General features: G+C 49.3%; 1 protein-coding gene across 3 annotated transcripts; it reads left to right on the forward strand.

Annotated features, from left to right (window-relative positions):
* Positions 1 to 1,575: 1,575 nt before the first annotated feature.
* On the forward strand, positions 1,576 to 18,221 carry PRR14 (proline rich 14). Of its 3 annotated transcripts, none has more exons than XM_027961458.2 (12): positions 13,371 to 13,759; positions 14,162 to 14,233; positions 14,358 to 14,526; positions 15,096 to 15,217; positions 15,289 to 15,478; positions 15,764 to 15,807; positions 16,009 to 16,118; positions 16,418 to 17,006; positions 17,163 to 17,232; positions 17,316 to 17,407; positions 17,667 to 17,738; positions 17,829 to 18,221. In XM_027961458.2, exons 2-12 carry the CDS (start codon positions 14,211 to 14,213, stop codon positions 18,109 to 18,111), a joined length of 1,764 nt encoding a protein of 587 aa, XP_027817259.1. In that variant the 5' UTR covers positions 13,371 to 13,759; positions 14,162 to 14,210; the 3' UTR covers positions 18,112 to 18,221. The 3 variants fall into 3 exon arrangements, with proteins under 3 accessions (XP_027817258.1, XP_027817259.1, XP_027817257.2); XM_027961456.2 differs by having other exon boundaries at positions 13,371 to 13,398; XM_027961457.3 differs by lacking the exon at positions 14,162 to 14,233 and having other exon boundaries at positions 1,576 to 13,398.
* Positions 18,222 to 18,498: the final 277 nt, after the last annotated feature.

Raw genomic sequence — 18,498 nt, forward strand, 5'->3', positions numbered from 1 at the left:
CAAAGTAGCATGGTGGTTGGGTGATCATCATGGGCTGAGGAGAGAGGAATAGGAAGGTGTTTTTTTTTCTTTTTTTTTTTTCCCTCTTGTTTTCTTTTTTGTTGTTATTCTAGTGGGGTTATAGAAAGGATTATATACCATGATTGGATGGGAGTTAGCCCAGGGGTGCAAGGTTGGCATGACATCTGAAAATTAATTCATGTAATACATCATGTGTCAATAAAGACAAAACCACAAAATCATCTTAACAGATGTGCAAAAAGAATTTGACAAAATCTTTTACATTTCCTTTACATGCAGTGTCCAGAAAAGGCACATCTTCAGAGACCGAAAGCAGATTAGGGTTGCCAGGAGCTGAGGGAGGAGAGAATGAGGAGTGATAGCTGAGGAGTTTCTTTCTGGGGTTATGAAAATGTGCTTAGTTGATTGTGGTGATGGTTTCATAACTCTAAATATACTAAAAAAAAACACCCCACACCATTGAATTGTACAGTTTAAACGGGTGAATTATATGGTGTGTGAATAATATCTCAATAAAGCCGTTAAAAAACAAAACTATGTCTTGCCTGGAGAATCCCAGGGACGGGGGAGCCTGGTGGGCTGCCCTCTCTGGGGTAGCACAGAGTTGGACGCGACTGAAGCGACTTAGCAGTAGCAGCAGCAGTCATAGACATAGCAAGATGATCGTGGTAAATAATTATAAAAGGCTTCGTAGACACTCTAGGACAGCCCCTCCCCAAGCTTCAGCTCACTACGCCCCCTGTTCCTCGGGCATTTTGCCCGGTTTGAGTAATCCGCTTCTGGGGCTCCCGTCTAAGAACTCGCTTAATTAGGTACTCTGTGAATAGACGAATAAAGGGAGACCACGAAAGGCCCTCACAGAGTGCCCCCAGGTGGCCATAGGTCTCTACATCACTTTCGGTAAAGAGCCTTCTGCGCCTCAGATTTCACTTCTCCAAGACTAACTCTGCCGCGGCGGTAAAGCTAAACAGCTCACAGCCTCCTTGGCGGGATCCAGGCTCTGGGCTTCAACTGCGGAACGGTGCTGGTGCGGCGGGCTTGAATTCTTCCAGTCCCCAAGTCCTGGATGCCCCAATCCAAGGGCCACTCTCTTTTCCGAGCCAAGGAGCACTGCCCTGCTAGACCCGGCGTCTGAGTCGGCCCGGATCTGGCTACAAGTTGGGGCCAAGCTGCGGCCAAAACAGAGGAATCATAGCGTCGTGGGTCACTCTAGGACTCAACAGTGAACAAAGGCATCGGAAAATGCCCTAAGAGAATATGGCGGCGACTGCCTTCACAACCATCATTCAAATACAGTCGGAAGCTAGTCATTCGTTTCCTTCAGATGATCTTATCAAATAAGAGCCAGCTCCAAATATTTAGCTCCAGCTCTTAATACTCCTAACCCATTGGTGCTTGCGGAGATTAGCTTGAGGACGTGTCTTCTGACAATGCCCAGTGATTGGACTGTTTACATCACTGAAATAACGAAGTCCACGCTGATTGGCCTCCTGGGCCAGACTCCAGGACGCTGTTGCTAGGTAACGCCTGACAGAGGGCCAGGTTCTCAGGTCTGCAGCAGGAGTCCCCAGGAGGTTACTAATGCAGGGAGCCCAAACTGATCAGCGCCCTCTGGGAGATTCTACGTCGACTCTTTCTGTTCTGCTGACCCCCAAGGCCTCAGAGAGTGCGTCCTGACAGCAAAATGAACTGGGTTCCTGTCCTGAGATATGCCGGTTTTATGGAACTGAGCACCTTTGTGGAATTTCTACATTGTTCCAGGTGCAAAACAGTCTTCTCATTGGAATCATCTAACTCTGAGCAACGCTCCATGTGAGGTCAGGGAGTGTGGTCCCTGTTAAAGACTCTTTGCAACCCCAAGGACTGTAGCCTGCCAGGCCCCTCTGTCCATGGGATTTTCCAGGCACGAGTACTGGAGTGGGTTGCCATTTCCTTCTCCAGGGGATCTTTCCAACCCAGGGGTCGAACCCAGGTCTCCCGCATTGCAGGTGGACGCTTTACCGTCTGAGCCACCACGGAAGCCCTATTTAAGAATAAGATTTTTTTAAAAAAAAGAACATTGAGACTGGGTGACTGGTACGCAGGTCTATCTGGCTCCAAGTCCAGTGCTCTTTCTGACCTAATCACTAGGGCTTTTCCTTCTGAGACATCTTGGCCCCGAGACTGTCCATTTCTTGACAGTCTTGTCATAAAGTCCCTGACAGACTAGCTGGACTTCAGTGACTTACAGAAGAGCCCCCTTCCCTTTTCTCCACCGCTCTGACAGCTGAGTGGGCAAAGTCAGAATTTAACCTGAGCATCTAATAACTATAGTGAAACAAGAAAAACAACCCACACCGTGTGCCAGCAGCTGTGCGGTTTGGTGGTTTAGTCGCCAAGTTGTGTCCGACTCTTGCGACCCCATGGACTTTCCGAATGGGGGCGCTCAAGCGCAGTCGAGTTAGAACCTCTTTACTGTAACATTTGTGTGTGCTATGTCGCTTCAGTTGTGTCTGACTCTTTGCGACCCCATGGACTATATAGCCCACCAGGCTCCTCTATCCATAGGATTCTCCAGGCAAGAATAATAGAGTGGGTTGCCATTTCCTTCTCCAGGGGATCTTCCCGACCCAGGGATTAAACCTACGCTTCAGGCGGCTCCTGCCTTGCAGGCAGATTCTCTACCGCTGAGGCACCGGGGAAGCCCAACACTGCTAAATTAAGGAACAGCAATAGAATCCAATGTATCTGGTTTTGAAGCCCATGTATCCTAACCATTCTGCTGTACAGCTACTCCTGGCACAGCAATTTCTCAAAAATATTGAAATAATGGGGAAAAAATTTGTTTGCTTTCCCCTTTTACTGGCTACTGGGCTACATTTTCATCACCTGTCCACCTAGGACAAATTCATGCCAACCAGGTTGTTGTCCTACTGTTCTGCTAAAGGAATTCTCTCCAGTCCTGCCAACCTCTTTGTTAAAACACTCTGCCGCTTTCCTCCAGTGGCTTCTGAATCCCTTTTTGTTTTGTTGGTTTTATTTTTCAGTTCATCTTTCTGTTTTCTTTGTTACATCCCTTATTTTTAATGTAAATTTCCCGAAGTTTCAGGCATCCAACTGCAGTTGAGAAATCCGCCTCTAGGCCTGCACATCTAACTGGCTGCTAAATATTTTCACATATTTGTTGAGTCGAAAGAGCTTGTTGTTTTTCCTAAACATTTTAGTTGATTATTCAACTATACTTCATTTACGTTGCTAGTATATCAGACCTAAAATCCTGTTATCCTAGTCCTTCCTTCTCATGGCTTTTCCCTGCCAGTTCCAGTCTATTCTGTATCCTATAGTTTAGGATAAATCTGTGGAAAAAAAACAGGCAAAGGTCCTCTCAAGATGCTTACATTCCACTGTGGGAGAATGGTCCATTTCTAATAAACATAGATAAGGGTGGGCCCAAGGGTATCAGTTGTCTTGCTCAGAACCAGATAGTCCTGCTCAGTGAAAAACTGTCCTTTGTTCCCCATCATTGTCAGAATGCTCCATGGACATTCATGTAGGTAAAAATAGGTTTGTGATTGTCTGAGTACAGAACCTGAATCTACTTTATGTAGAAGCACAAACTTACAAGTACAGTTTTAATCCCGACATTTCCAGGAAAGCCTGTGTATACGGAGGGAAGATTTTATTTTGTTTAGTTTGGAATTTTGCTGAGAATTGTTTGCCATTTTGGAAAATCACAGCATAAATGGCTACACTTGAATCTGAATCAGCAATAGAACCCATCTGTGACAGCCTGAGTTTGTAGCTGCTCAGTTTAGTTCAGTTCAGTTGCTCGGTCGTGTCCAACTCTTTGCGACCCCATGGACCTCAGCATGCCAGGCCTCCCTGTCCATCACCTACTCCCAGAGTTTACCCAAACTCATGTCCATTGAGTCAGTGATGCCATGCAACCATCTCATCCTCTGTCGTTCCCTTCTCCTGCCTTCAATCTTTCCCAGCATCAGGGTCTTTTCCAATGAGTCAGTTCTTTGCATCAGATGGCCAAAGTATTAGAGTTTCAGCTTCAACATCAGTCCTTCCAATGAACACTTAGGATCGATCTCCTTTAGGATGGACTAGTGAGGTCTCGTTGCAGTTCAAGGAACTTTCAAGAGTCTTCTCCAACACCACAGTTCAAAGGCATCAATTCTTTGGCACTCAGCTTTCTTTATAGTCCAGCTCTCAAATCCATACATGATTACTGGAGAAACCACAGCTTTGACTAGAGGGACCTTTGTTGGCAAAGTAATGTCTCTGCTTTTTAATATGCTGTCTAGGTTGGTCATAAACTTCCTTCCAAGGAGTAAGCATCTTTTCATTTCATGACTGCAGTCACTGTCTGCAGTGATTTTGGAGACCAAAAAAATAAAGTCAGCCACTGTTTCCCCATCTATTTGCCATGAAGTGACGGGACCAGATGCCATGATCTTAGTTTTCTGAATGTTGAGATTTAAGTCAACATTTTCACTCTCCTCTTTCAGTTTCATCAAGAGACTCTTTAGTTCTTCTTCACTTTCTGCCATAAGGGTGGTATCATCTGCGTATTTGAGGTTATTGATATTTCTCTCAGCAATCTTGATTCCAGCTTGTGCTTCATCCAGCCCATCGTCTCTCATAATGTACTTTGCTGCTGCTGCTGCTAAGTCACGTCAGTCGTGTCCGACTCTGTGCGACCCCATAGACGGCAGCCCACCAGGCTCCTCCATCCATGGGGTTCTCCAGGCAAGAACACTGGAGTGGGTAATGTACTCTGCATGTAAGTTAAATAAGCAGGGTGACAATATACAGCCTTGAGTTACTCCTTTTCCTATTTGGAACCAGTCTGTTGTTCCAGGTCCAGTTCTAACTGTTGCTTCCTGACCTGCATACAGATTTCTCAAGAGGCAGGTCAGGTGGTCTGGTATTCCCATCTCTTTCAGAATTTTCCACCGTTTATTGTGATCCACACAGTCAAAGGTTTGTAGCTGCTATGTTCATAGAAATTCTAGGGAATTCCTTGGCAGTACAATGCTTAGGAATTTCACTGCTGAGGGTGCTGGTTCAATCCCTTGTTGGGGAACTAAGATCTTGCAAGCCACTCAGCACAGCCTAAATAAATAAATAACATTTTTTTTAATTTTTAAAAATTAAAAAAGTTAAACAAAAAATCCTATATGTGAAGTGTTAGTCACTCAGTCATGTCTGACCCTTTGCAACCCCATGGACTGTAGCCCACCAGGCTCCTCTGTCTGTGGAATTCTCCAGGCAAGAATACTTGAGTGGGTCGCCATTCCTTCCTCCAGGAGATCTTCCCAATCCAGGGATTGAACCCAGGTTTTCCCGCATTGCAGGCAGATTCTTCAGCATCTGAACCAGCAGGGAAGCCTTTTGTGTAGGTGCAAGCATATTTCTATATGAACACTTCACTAAATCCTTTGGCAAAGCCTTACCCAAGCATTTACATATTGAGATGTACATTTTTTTTTAAATTTAAAGCATAATATACACAAAGGTGCACAAATCTTCAGTGTAAGCTCAATGAATTTTCATAAAATGAACACACCCACACAACCAGTATCCAGATCAAGAAACCAAAGCATTTCCTAGAAACCTCTTATGCACCTTCTAGTCGCCACTCTTCTCAAAGATAACCACTAGTCCAATTTCTAACATTACAGATTAGTTTTGCCTCTTTTCAAACATAATACAAATGGAATCATTTTGTATACACACACACACATTTTAACATCTGCCTTCTTCTGCTTCAAAATTCACTCATTGTTGCCTATAGCTGTAATTTTTATTCTAAGTTATCTGTAGGTTACCACTGGATACATATTTTTAAGTTAATGATTTTGTCCTTTAAATTGTATTAAGGGTTAGTGATTTTCAGAAAATAGGATTGTCGATGGGTTATTTCTCTACTCATTTATTTTGTCACAGTAAAAGGAGCATATATTCAACACATTTATTCTAAAAGGTGTGCATTAGTTCTTTTTAAGACATCTTTTATACATTTATATTTTTTAAAGATTTATTTATGCTATTTTTGTCTGTGTTGCTTCTTCATTGCCGTATGCAGACTTTCTCCAGTTGCCATGAACAAGGGTTATGAGGTTTATTGTGGTGCACAGGTTTCTCATTGCAGTGGCTTCTCTTGTTGCGGAGCTCGGGCTTTAGAACTCGGGTTTATTAGTTGTGGCACATGGGCTTAGTTACTCCTCAGCACGTGGGATCTTCCTGGACCAGGGATCAAACCCATGTCCCCGGCGTTGGCAGGCAGATTCTTAACCACTGGACTGCCAGGGAAGCCCGTGTGCATTAGTTATGGAAGGCTGATTCTCAAAAATTATTTGCAGCCTCCTGAGTTTACCCTCTGCCCCTCTGCACAGTTGTACTGACCCATGTACAATCTTCTCCTTCCCCCAAACCCTTTTCCTTCAGTTCTTAGATGATTCATCACTTTTTCTGAGAATTTCTCTAGCTCTGCTTATGTCCTTTTTGGGAATCTGTATATAAGCTGAGTTTAGCATTTATGTCACTATTCACCATTCTCTTTGCTTCTCTCTCTGTGGACAAGGACTCTCATTGTCTTGCTTGCCACAGTATTTTTTGTGCGGCTGGCGTTTTAAAAATGTGTTGAACAAATAGATGGACATGTCATCTCATATTTAGAGCCTTTTTGACAAGCCTTGGCCCTTGCTTCCTTCACCTAGGCCTCTTTCTCTAGGGCAAAGGTCTTGGCATATGAGTGTGGTTTTCTTTTTTTTTCAATATGTACTTATTTATTTGGCTGTGCTGGGTCTTAGTTGTGGCTAGTTGCACCATATGGGATCTAGTTCCCTGACCAGGGAATGAATCGAGGGCTCCTGAATTGGAGCATGGAATCTTAGCTACTGGACCACCAGGGAAGTCCCCGTGAATGTGTTTTCTGCGTGTCATGGACCTTCCTGCCCCAGCACTGCTACTGATACCACTATCTCTCTTTCTTCCCACCTATAATACTGGGTGCACCCATTTCTAGACTTGTATTCTGAGTGTTGTCTAGAGCTGGCCATCACCTGAAACCACAGAAGGCCAGGAATGGCTTTGAGACAACAGGGCAGCTGTCCAGCACAACATCCTCCACTGTGGTTGAGTCAGCTTCCTCACAGGCACCATCTGTTCTCATGTTTGATTCTTTTTCAGGTGTGATAGGAGTATTCAAAATGCCTTTAAGGAATATGTCCGCAATGAAGATTTTAAACCTCTGTCAAAAATGGCCTACTCTCTCTGAAATATTTTCCTATTAATTGCAGTAGGAACTTTCAAGATTTGGATATTCCATTTTCTTTAGTACAAAAACACTGGTATTTTTGTTGGTGATGGTGCAAGTCTGGGTGCAATTGGGAGAAAGAATCCACACAGCAATTTCAACAAGGACGAATTAATTATCAGGAATTCCTTGGTTGCCTGGTGGTTAGGATTCTGGGCTTTCACTGCTGTGGCCCAGGTTCAATCCCTGTTCAGGGAACTGAGATTCTACACAGCCAAAGGGGTAAAAAAAGAAAGAAAGAAAGAAAGAAAATCAACTATAAAAGTGAAGTGAAAGTCACTCAGTCGTGTCTGACTCTTTGCGACCCCATGGATTGTTATAGTCCATGGAATTCTCTATACCAGAATACTGGAATGGGTAGTCTTTCCCTTCTCCAGGGATCTTCCCAGCCTATGGATGGAGTGAACCCAGGTTTCCCATGTTGCAGACGGATTCTTTGCCAGCTGAGCCACAAGGGAAGCCCCAACTATAAAAGGGAGTTAGAGAAATGAGGAATTGGATTATATATTAGTTTCCTAGGGCTGCAATGACAAATGACCACAAACTGAGTGCCTTAAGACAACACAAGGACTTTCCTGGTGGTCCAGTGGTGAAGAATCCGCCTGCCAATGCAGGGGACGTGGGTTCGATCCCTGGTCCAGAAAGATTCCACACGCTATGGGGCAACTAAGCCTGTGTGCCATAACTACTGAAGCCTGTGTGCCCTAGAGCCCGTGCTCCCCAACAAGAAAAGTCACTGCAATGAGAAGCTCTCCCATCACAACGAAAGACTAGCCCCTGCTCTCCACAAGAGAAAGCCTGTGGGCAGCAATGGAGACTCAGTGCAGCCAAAACTAAAAATAAATAAATAAAAATTTAAAAAGACAACACAAATCTATTCTCTTCTAGTTCTGGAGACTGGAATTCTGAAATCAAGGCATCAGCAGGCCTGTGGCCACTTGGAGATCCTAAGTAGAATCTTCCCTTGCCTCTTCCTAGCTTCAGGGTCTGCTGGCAGTCTCTGGCCTTTCTTGGATTTGCAAATGCGTCACTCCAGTCTCTGCCTCTGTTACCACATGACATTCTTCCTACGTGTCTCTCTGCCTATCTTCACATGGCCTTCTCCTTTCCGTGTGTCTCTGTACAAATTTCCTTCTTCTTACAAGGACACCAGTCATTGGAGTGAGCCCCTCCCCCTGCCCCAAATCCATTATGACCTCATTGATTATATCGGCAAAGAGTCTTTTTCCAAACAAGGTCACAGTCAAAGGAACTAGGGGTCATTTGGCAGCACTAGATCTTAATCTCAGCTCGTGGGATCTTCTAGTTGCAGCACACAGGATCTTTAGTTAGGGCACGTGGGATCTAGTTCCCTGACCAGGGACTGAAGCCACGGCCCCTGCATTGAGAGTCTTAGCCACTGGACCACCAGGGAAGTCTCTTGAACATATCTTTTTAAAGGACACAATTCTGCCCACTAGAGATAGTAAGATGTAAAGAGAATTCTAAAGAATACAGGAAGAGTGGGTCTGAGAGCAGCCACTAGGGCTTCCCTGGTGATTGAGTGATTAAGAGTCTGCCCTCCAAGGAAGTGGACTCGGGTTTGATCCTGGTCATGGAACCAAGATCCCACCTGTTGCGGAGCTAAGCACCACTAAGCTCATGCACCACAACTACAGAGTCCAAGCACCTTAGAGCTAGCATACCACAACTAAAGAGAAGCCAAGCATGGCAACTAAGACCCAACATAGCCAAGTAAATACATAAATAATCCTGTTTTTTAAGAGTAGCCATTGTCCCTCAGCTGGAGATATTGCACCCAAGAAAGAGCCTCTATCTGGGCCTCCCAGGGGCTGAGATCCAGGATTTAAAAAAATATTTATTTATCTTCCTATGGCTGCATTGGGTCTTCACTGCTGCATGCCAGCTTTCTCTAGTTGCAGTGACTGGGGACCACTTTCTTGTTGTTGTGTGCTGGTTTCTCATCCTGGTGGTTTCTCTTGTCGCAGACCTGGGGCTCTAGGGTGTGCAGCCTCAATAGTTGTGGCAGACGGGCTTTGTTGTCCCTCAGCATGTGGGATCTTCCTTGAGGGATCAAACCCACATCCCCTGCATTGGCAGGCAGATTCTTTACCACTGAGCCACCAGGGAAGCCTGGAGATCCAGAATTTTTTGGAGAGAACCCAGAGGTCTCTGGAGTGCCACTCTGGTGGAACATGCTGGAAATCTTCCCTCTAGGGTACCAGGGAAAACTGTTCATGGGAATGTGTCTCACAGAGGCACTCCACTACAAACTACCCCGGGGTGTACCAGGGGAAGTTGCTGGTCACTGGTTGCTGCTGGCTGCTATTCACAGCGGGAACCCAGAAGCAAAGCCCTTTCTTCCTGAAATGTTTCCCCAGCTCTCTACTGATAAAACTTAGTAAGATGCCAGCTGGCAAAGAAAAAGTAGTTCTAGGGTCCAGCTCCATTTTCATAGAGCAGGCCAAAAGAATGACATTTTTTTTCTGAGACGTAATAAATGAATAACTGTCACAGTGTTATATGTCTGTTTCAGATACTAATAAGCAGCTTCCTTCACCCTTTTTTTTAAATTGGAGTATAATTGCTTTACAATGTTGTGTTAGTTTCTGCTGTACAATGAAGTGAATCAGCTGTATGTATACATCTATCCTCTCCATCTTGGACCCCCCCTCCCACCTAGCCCCCATTTCACCCCTCTAGGTCACCCCAGAGCATCAAGCTAAGCTCCCTGTGCCATACAGCAGTCCCACGGTCTACTTTATACACGGTAGTGTGTATGAGACCTAATCTCCCAATTCATCCCACCCTCCCCTTCCCTCTCTGTTCAAATGTCTGTTCTCTATGTCTGCGTCCCTATTCCTACCCAGCAAATAGGTTCATCTGTACCATTTTTCTAGATTCCACTTATATGCAGTAATGTGATATTTCTTTTCTCTTTCTGACTTACTTCACTCTGTATTACAGACTCTAGATCCATCCCATCTCTATAAATAACTCAATTTTGTTCCTTTTTATGGCTGAATAATTTTCCATTGTAAATATGTACATCTTCTTTCCCTTCCCCCTTCCCGACTCTCTCCAGTCCTCCCAACCATCTCCCCTCCCCTGACATCTTCCTCATAAGCCCCCTCACTTCATCATTCAGTTCCTCCAAACTTGACACCTGTCTATCATACCCTCCCCGCACACAATAGGAGGCAAGGTTAGAAGTGGTGGCAGGTGGTTCTCTAACCTGGGGAAGAGGAGTTAGACCATAGGTAGGACCAACTTCCCCAGGTAAATAAAAATTCTAGGAAGTAGCTGACCAGAGTGAAAGAGCCCCCAGAGGTGGTCTAAAAAGCTCCTCACTAGGGGAATTAAATTGGTGCTGGTATCTGGCTGGACTAAGTACTTCCCGGTGGAGGGGACTGAGGCTGACGGAAGCAATGGAGCCAATGGTCACCTTATATACAGGCATATAAACTCCAAACTCCTCCGGACAGGCACTTGTCTGTTGCCACAGCATGGCACATAGACATTGCAATTTTGCTGAATAGTTGATGTGAACCAGAGTAACAACCTAAACTCAAAAGCGTCCTATCATTTCTCACAGGTGGTTCTTTTTGCTTCTTAATTAAATATTCTTTTTGGCTGTGCTGGGTCTTCATTGCTGTGTGCAGGCTTTCTCTAGTTGCAGTGAACGGGCTCCTCATTGCAATGGCTTCTCTTATGGAGCACGGGCTCTAGAGAGTGGGCTCAGTAGTTATGGCACATGAGTTTAGTTGCCCCACAGTATTTGGAATCTTTGTAGAGCAGGGATCGAACTCGTGTCCCCTGCATTGGCAGGCAAATTCTTAACCACTGGACCACGGGGGAAGTCCACAGGGGTGGTTCTTGGCAAAGGGTTGTAAGTGCATTCCTTTCATCTCAACACCCTGTGGCCACAACCCAACCTAATCCACCCTGGGTGATCTACAGCTCAGGCTAGATGCTTCTGCAAACAAAGATACTGAGCAGAGCAGCTGGCTTGAGGACCAGAAGAGATAGGGTACTCTGTGAGAAGGAAGAGGCAGTTTGTTTATCATCCTCTTTTTACCTGCAGCCTGAGACTTATTTATCAGGCATATTCAGATGTGCCTTCTCACTTGATCTTCTCATTCTGTTTTGAGACAAGTATTGCAGGGTTTATTGTTTCCATTTTACAGTTGAGACCACTAAGGCCAGGACCAGTTAAGCAGATGTGAGACCCAGAGTCTAACTGGGTCCAGGGATTCTGAAGAATAGATACATGGATGTGCCAATCTCCAGCCACATCACCTGCTCCAGTGAAGGCTGGGAGGGTCCTCTAATCACTGATCAGCACACACTGGCCTTGCCTGGGGTATGCACACAGATAGTGATAAGGTAAGAGTTGTTGAAAGGGTAGTCACAAAGAGGGGTGAGGCAGGACTGTGAGGGTACGAAAGCTCATCACTGCTGGCCTGGGTTGAGGGCCAAGCCCTTCCCAACCAGATTCTCAGAAACCAGGCCCTTTCTCTAGGTTACTTCCTTTACCCTTGGCATTGACTTCTTCAGCAGACTTAAGAGAATCAAAACTCAGACCAGGTTTGCTCTGCCCTTGAAAGCGTTTCATTAACCTGCAGTCTGGGAAATACCTCCGTGTTTAAGCAGGCAAGTGAAAGCCTACAGGAGGCCTCTCAATTTACCAAGATGGAGAGGGATCTCTGCTTACAGCTGGATGCATCGCCATACCAGCAGGGACCCTCCTCATGCACCTGTGTAGCCAGCCCTGCTCCAGGGGAAGAGAGAACACTTCTAGTTGAACCAGTTGTTGCTTATTCTCACCAGAAGTCTTATGATGGATTTCCAGAGGACCTAGCCGGCCTTGTACTACAGAGAGTGGCTGTAGTCCTAGGACGCCTCTCTGGCTGAGTCTTTCGTTACAGAGTTGGGGAGACTTCACGTTCCACACCAACACTTCCCAGTGCTGCTCTTTTTACATCATCCTTTCTGGGTCATTACTCTTATCACTCATCCCATAGAAGAGAATTACGTTGCGCCGAGTAGGTCACTCTTCATCTTCATTCAGACCCGATTTTAGGCTTTAGTCTTTTGTGTTGTATCAGGAAAAATAAGTATTAGTTTGTACCAGCGAATCCTGGGGACCTAGAACTAGTGAAGGCATGGGATTTGGTAAAGCAGTGAGGGCGCGTTCACAGTCCAGAAGCCAGTACAAGCCCCCACGTTACCTACCCCCAACAGCAGGCTCCTGATTTAAAAGTTTCACGAAGCAGCCTCTCTAAGCAGCAGGATCCCTGATCCCTTACTGCTCAGGATTATTTACACACCCCATCAGCCAGGCTCCTCTTCAGAGTGCTCGTGGGAACCCGTCCTCTATAGAAACCTCCTCTCCTGCAGGAAGAGGTACACAACAGTCGGGTGAAGTGAACGCCTCAGCCTCCTCCTCACTTTGACTCAGCCCAGTCTCTCCGGGACACCGTGCGAGCAAAGAAGCCTGAGTCGGCACCAGCGCTAATCTCTGGCCCCGACCACCCCCTGCCAAACTTTTCCCTCGCAATCTGGTTACGCGATTCAGGAACCTAGAATAGAACTGGAAACCGACTCAATGGGGCCTCTCTAGGAAACTTTCACATATCGTTAGCACTCAGTTCATGTTTATTGGTCTAAGAATGAAAGAACCGGAAGATGCCCTTAAAAAACGTGGCGGTAGCCTAGCTTCACCAGAGTTGCCTCAGTAGCTCTAGAAACTTGCCCTAGACTTCGGCCACCCACCGGCCAGAAAAGAAGACGCCGTCCGGTCCACTTTAAGTTCATCGAGCCCAGCACAATCTGCCCTCAACTATAATGGCGGCACTGCCCAATTGGCTTCTTACCCTTAGGCATGATGGCCGCCAGGCGGCTTCACTTAGTTTCTCACCACCCCGGAAGACCAGGACCGGCGATTGGGCGGTGCCCAAAGGCTCCGAGAAGAAGGCCCTCGGCGGTTGGGCAGTGCTGGCCAAGGCTAGTTTTAAAGGAGCCGGAGGTGGGAGCCGTCGAAGACCCGGGATCCACGGGAGGCGGCGGTGAGCGGCGCGCGGGGGAGGGCACCGAGCGGCTGGAGAGAGGGCAGGAGGAGGGAGGGAAAGAAACTTTTGGACCATCTGGTCCCGGGCTGGGGAGAGCGCTGGGCGGGGATCAGGGGAGGGCGGAGGGAGGGGGTCTGTGGGCGGGACCTCCCGGGATTGGAGTGAAGGGGGTATCTGCTTGACAGTGGATCCCCGGGGATCCGGACTGAGTTCGTGATGCTCAAGCTCGGGCCGTCTCTCTTTGAGTGTAGCTTTGCGAAGCCGAAGCTCACAGGGAGAGGAGGATACTCGCGCGGCGTCTGTTTGGAGGAACCGCGCTGGAGCATTGTGTCCGCGGGGATCCAGTCTAGGGGATCAGGTGGGAGGGAGGGCCACCGGTGTGTGCGAGTATTGCTTCAGAGTGCTCGGCCACTCCCCGTGGAGAGATCCGGCGGAAACTGAGCCTCCGAGGACTGGGATCCCAGCTGATCCCGGGGATCTCAGGGCGGAATCTGCAGGGACAAAGGCCCCAGGAAGCTCGAGCCGTGGGAGAACTGGGACCGCTGCAACCCAGATTCTCGCGGCTCAGGCAGGGCGATCGCCGATCGCCGCGGCGGCAGAGGGGAGATACCCGTTCCCGGTAGCCAGGCGAGGGCGCCCTTACGCGCCCCAGGGCTCCGAACCGTGGGCTACCGGGAGCCGCGGGCGGACCATGAAGGGTGGAGCCCCACGGGAGGGGCTGGCCCTCACTCCCCGCTCCCCCGCTCCCCCCCCACCCCAGGCTGGAACCTGGGATCCCCCAGGGACTCCCCGGAGCCGCCGCTTCCCCCATGGACTTGCCCGGGGACTCCAGGTGAGAGCGCACCCCGCCCGCCTGTCTTGAGCCCGGGAAACGGGGAGCCTGGTGGCCGTACCGGGGAAACCACAGGGCCAACAACAGGCTCAGGCGACCGTCCTCTGCTTTTCTCATCCTTCAGCACGCCTGGCCGGCAGCGTCTGTGCCGCCAACCCCTTGCTGGAGCATTATGGGGAGCCAAGAGCCCCAAACGGCCGAAACTGCAGCCTCTGGGGGCCCCTTCGCCCTTGGAAAAAGCCTCTCGGCGGGTCCTGGCCGTGGTCCTGGAAGATGTCATGGCTGCCCGCATGGTGAGCCTCTTGAACTGAGAGGCCCCCTTCTTCATCAGGTCCCCTCAGTAGCAAAGTCAAACTAGGTCAAGTGAGGATCACTGAGGTCCAGACACCTCATTCTCACACTCATCAGTCAGTCTCCCTAATGCTATTTTTTTTTTTTTTGCTTGGCTTTCACTTACTCCAACCTGGAATTGGGCAGGGTCTCTGGTGCCAAAACCACATCCCCACAATTCTTAAGTGTGAGAAACTCCCCTGCTTTCTTCCCTGCCCAATTTCTAGGCAATCCTTGGGCTGAGGTCTTTGGCTCCACTGCACAGATTAGAAAAACTGAGGCCCCAACTAGGGCAATGACTCACTTCAGGTCACCCTGTCCTTTTCATTTATGCAAATAGCCTGGGTGACATTACCCAGGCCCCATATCAAACAGCTCGGGCCATAACTGACCTCTTCTTTGGGGATTGCAAATGAATTCTAGCCACTATTTCTGTCATCTTGATGACATAGGGCACTGTTAGGCATGGGGAGGCCCGGTTTCATCCAGCCTCATTCCATCACCTTCCTCTTGACATCTCCTCCTCTCTGAGGTCCCCCTGGCGCCCCAAGAAGAGAGTTCCACCCCACGACACCACAGCAACCGTCGGGATTCTGTTCGCAGCCAGCTGCCTGCCTCACCACCCCGGCAGGCCACGTGGTCCCCACAAGCCAGGTGAGCATGGCAGAATTGGGAGGAGCTGGGAACACAGCTGAGCCCCACTGATCTTCCTGTTCCCTCTCTAGGCCTCCCGACCCACTGCACCTATGTCGAGAGCCCTTGAGCCGTGTCCGTCGGCCCCCTTCCACCCCAAGGCGGCAATCAAGGACAACACCTGGCCCAGAGGAGGGCCCTTCACAAAAGGTGGACCAGGTGCACCAGCCCACCCTGGTGGTGATGCTACAGGACATTGCCAGCTCCAGATCCCGAGCTGAGGTATGGGAACTCCAGGGAATGATGTCAGGGGTTTAGCTGGGCGCAGCCATGTCACTGGGCATAGAAGAAAGTTGTGGGAGGACTGTGTCTGGGGTGGATTTTGCTCAGAGCGAGGAGGATGGCATTTTAGATTGGAAGACACTGCCTGAGCAAAGACCTATATGAAAAAGTCTTTAGCGTGAACCCAGGCAGGCATCTGGAGACTGACAGAGTGGGGATAGGGGAGCTACGGAGGCCACAGGGGGCTTCCCTGCCTCCCCATGAACACCCCCTGTTTATATCCAGGGCTTTGCTGATGAGGCTCCCAACTTCATCGTCCCAGCGAGAAGGTGAGAGGGTTGGGAAGGGATTATGAAGACGTGTAGGTGGCAGCTCTTATCCAGGCAGCCAAAGCTAGGGGCATCAGACTTTACATGTCCAGTGCTTCCTTGTAGCACCTTCAGAAGCATTAAGGGACAGGGGAGGTCCTGGCTTAGGTGGGATCTGAATCTGAAAGGTTCCTCTGCCTTTAACTTGCCTCTTCACCCCAGAGCTGAGCCCAAGGTGATGGTTCACCAGCCAAAGCCTCCGTCCAGGGACCTGCCAGCCCCATCCCATCCATCTGCGCTGTCTGCAAACCCTCTGGCGAGCCCACCACCAGGTAAGGATTCAGATGGATGAGAAGGAAGGTTCTGGAAAATTCTAGCTGAGCTTAGAAGTGTCAGGTGCAGAGGTGGGGATGGGGCTTAACCCCTTCTCAGGGCGGAGCTTGGTATGTGAAGATGGAGTTTAGAGTTCAGAGACTGAAGCTTAACTACTGAATTTAAGGCTTGGTATTTTAGGGCTGGGCTTATTCCTCAGTGGGCAAAGGTTAGTGTTTGGGGAGGGACTAAGGCTCCTGAAGTGGGGCTTAGACACCTGCAGCTAAGGAATATGCACCTGACCCTCTCCTTTCCTCAGCCCCAGATCCTGTTCTGGAGCCCCCATCGACCCCACCGCCGTCCAGCCTTTTACGCCCCCGCCTCAGTCCCTGGGGCTTGGCCCCCCTCTTCCATTCCGTCCGCTCCAAGCTGGAGAGCTTTGCTGACATCTTCCTCACACCCAACAAAGCCCCGCGACCCCCACCCCCATCATCCCCCATGAAGTTGGAGTTGAAGATTGCCATCTCAGAGGCCGGGCAGTCTGGGGCTTCTGAGGGCACTGTGGCAATCAGTCCCCGGCCCCCTATCCGCCAATGGCGGACCCAAGACCAGAACCCCCCAGCATCTCTCACTAAGCCCTCTCTGGGCCGAAGCCACTCCTGCCCTGACCTGGGGCCTCCTGGCCCAGATCCCTGCAGCTGGCCCCCTGTTCCGGCCCCCTCAAGCCGGCCACGGCCTCGGCGGCACACGGTGGGTGGTGGAGAGATGGCCAAAGCCCCACCACCCCCTCGGCCCTGTCTCCGGAAAGAGGTCTTCCCTCTTGGAGGAGTGGGAGGCTCTCCTCCCCTCGTCACATCTTGCTCGTCTACTGCATCCACCTCTTCCTTCTCTGAACCTGCAGAACCCAGGTAGTGCTCTTGATAAACCCTCCTTAAAGCTCTGGCCACAGGAGGGGGCACAGCCTCCTACCCTAGTATCCAGTGGGCAGGAGAGGGGGAGGCAGCTGGGAATGAGCCTAGCAGCTGCCAAGGCTCAATGGCTCTGAGCCTTGACCTTCTCTACAGGTTGAGCTCAACCAAGAGAAAGGAGCCAAGGGCCCCAGAAGACCAGGTGGTTTCAGACTCTGAGACCAAGGTAGGGGTACAGGTGAACGGGGAGGAGACAAGCGGGAGCCTGAGTCCACGCTGCACTTTTTACCCTCTGCCCCATCTCTGCAGACCATTGGGAAAGTTTCTCGATTCAGAATACGCAGGACACCGGCCCGTTCTCAAATAAACCTCACACCAATGGGGCTGCCTCGGCCAGTCAGGTGAGAAGCTTGTCGTGCATGGATCTGAAGCAGGTGTAGGCTCAGGTCCCCTGAGTGTGGCTCTCCTTCCTCTCGGTCAAGCTTGGAGGAGTTCATTAGTTCTGGATGTGGTTTGCATGTAGAACCATCTGTCTGCCTCAGGCAGCACTCCCGGCTCCTGGCAGATCCTAGAAACTGAAATATAGACCAGGCCTTACTTATCCCTTCTCTAGGGCCACTGGCCCCAGGTTTCTCAATGACCTCTGCTCTTGGCTCGTAGGTTGAACAAGAAAGAGTTCAGCTTGGAAGAAATTTACACCAACAAGAATTACCAGTCACCCACAACCAGGAGGTGAGAAACTTTGAAGGCTTAGGGGTGACAGAGGGAAAACTGGAATCAGGGGGCATGCTGGTAACCTGGACTCCTCCCTGCCTGGTCCAGGACCTTTGAGACCATCTTTGAGGAACCCCGGGAGCGCAATGGGACTCTGATTTTCACCAGCTCAAGGAAGCTCCGGCGGACTGTAGAATTTCGGGACAGCAGTCTTCCTCGATCCCGGCGGCCATCTCGCGGGGCCCGGGCTGCAGCTGGCAGGACCCTTCCTCCCAATCTGGGCCCCAGCCCAGATGTAGAACCCCTGCTGCAGCAGCGACTCCAGGAGCTGGACGCTTCACTCCTGGAGGAGGAGGAGGAAGGGGATCAAGATCGGCCCCCTCGGACTTAGAAGCTCCATTTGTTTGTCTGTCCATGCATCCTGAGGGGGTGGGGGGAAGTCTCTGAGGCAGTTATAATTTTTTCTCTATATTTCTAGTAAAGTTTTCGATATGTTTCTGATTCTTCTGTATGTCTCTAGCAGAGTTTGAGATTCACTGCCAGTCCTGGCTGATGTTTCTACTTTGGCCTGTAAAACTGGGAAATGAGGGTGGTACCAGGAAAGACCATGAAGTGGGATATAGGGAACGGAGCAGAGGAATGGTCATTGGCGATACCTTCTTGGGTTGAGAATTTTCCTATGCAGAGGGATACTTCTGAATCTGCTCCAGAAGATACTGTGATACTGGACCCTGGTCAGGGACTGAGGGGAAGCCCTGGTGGTCTAGGGGTTAGCATT

The sequence above is a fragment of the Ovis aries genome, chromosome 24, assembly GCF_016772045.2.
Source record: "Ovis aries strain OAR_USU_Benz2616 breed Rambouillet chromosome 24, ARS-UI_Ramb_v3.0, whole genome shotgun sequence".
Lineage (NCBI taxonomy): Eukaryota > Metazoa > Chordata > Mammalia > Artiodactyla > Bovidae > Ovis > Ovis aries.

Coding starts and splice junctions, on each gene's coding strand:
- PRR14 (XM_027961457.3), top strand. CDS start 13,178: ATGGCGGCACTGCCCAATTGGCTTCTTACCCTTAGGCATGATGGCCGC. Junction 17,233..17,315: donor TTTCAGACTCTGAGACCAAG/GTAGGGGTACAG, acceptor CCATCTCTGCAG/ACCATTGGGAAAGTTTCTCG. Junction 17,408..17,666: donor GGGCTGCCTCGGCCAGTCAG/GTGAGAAGCTTG, acceptor CTTGGCTCGTAG/GTTGAACAAGAAAGAGTTCA.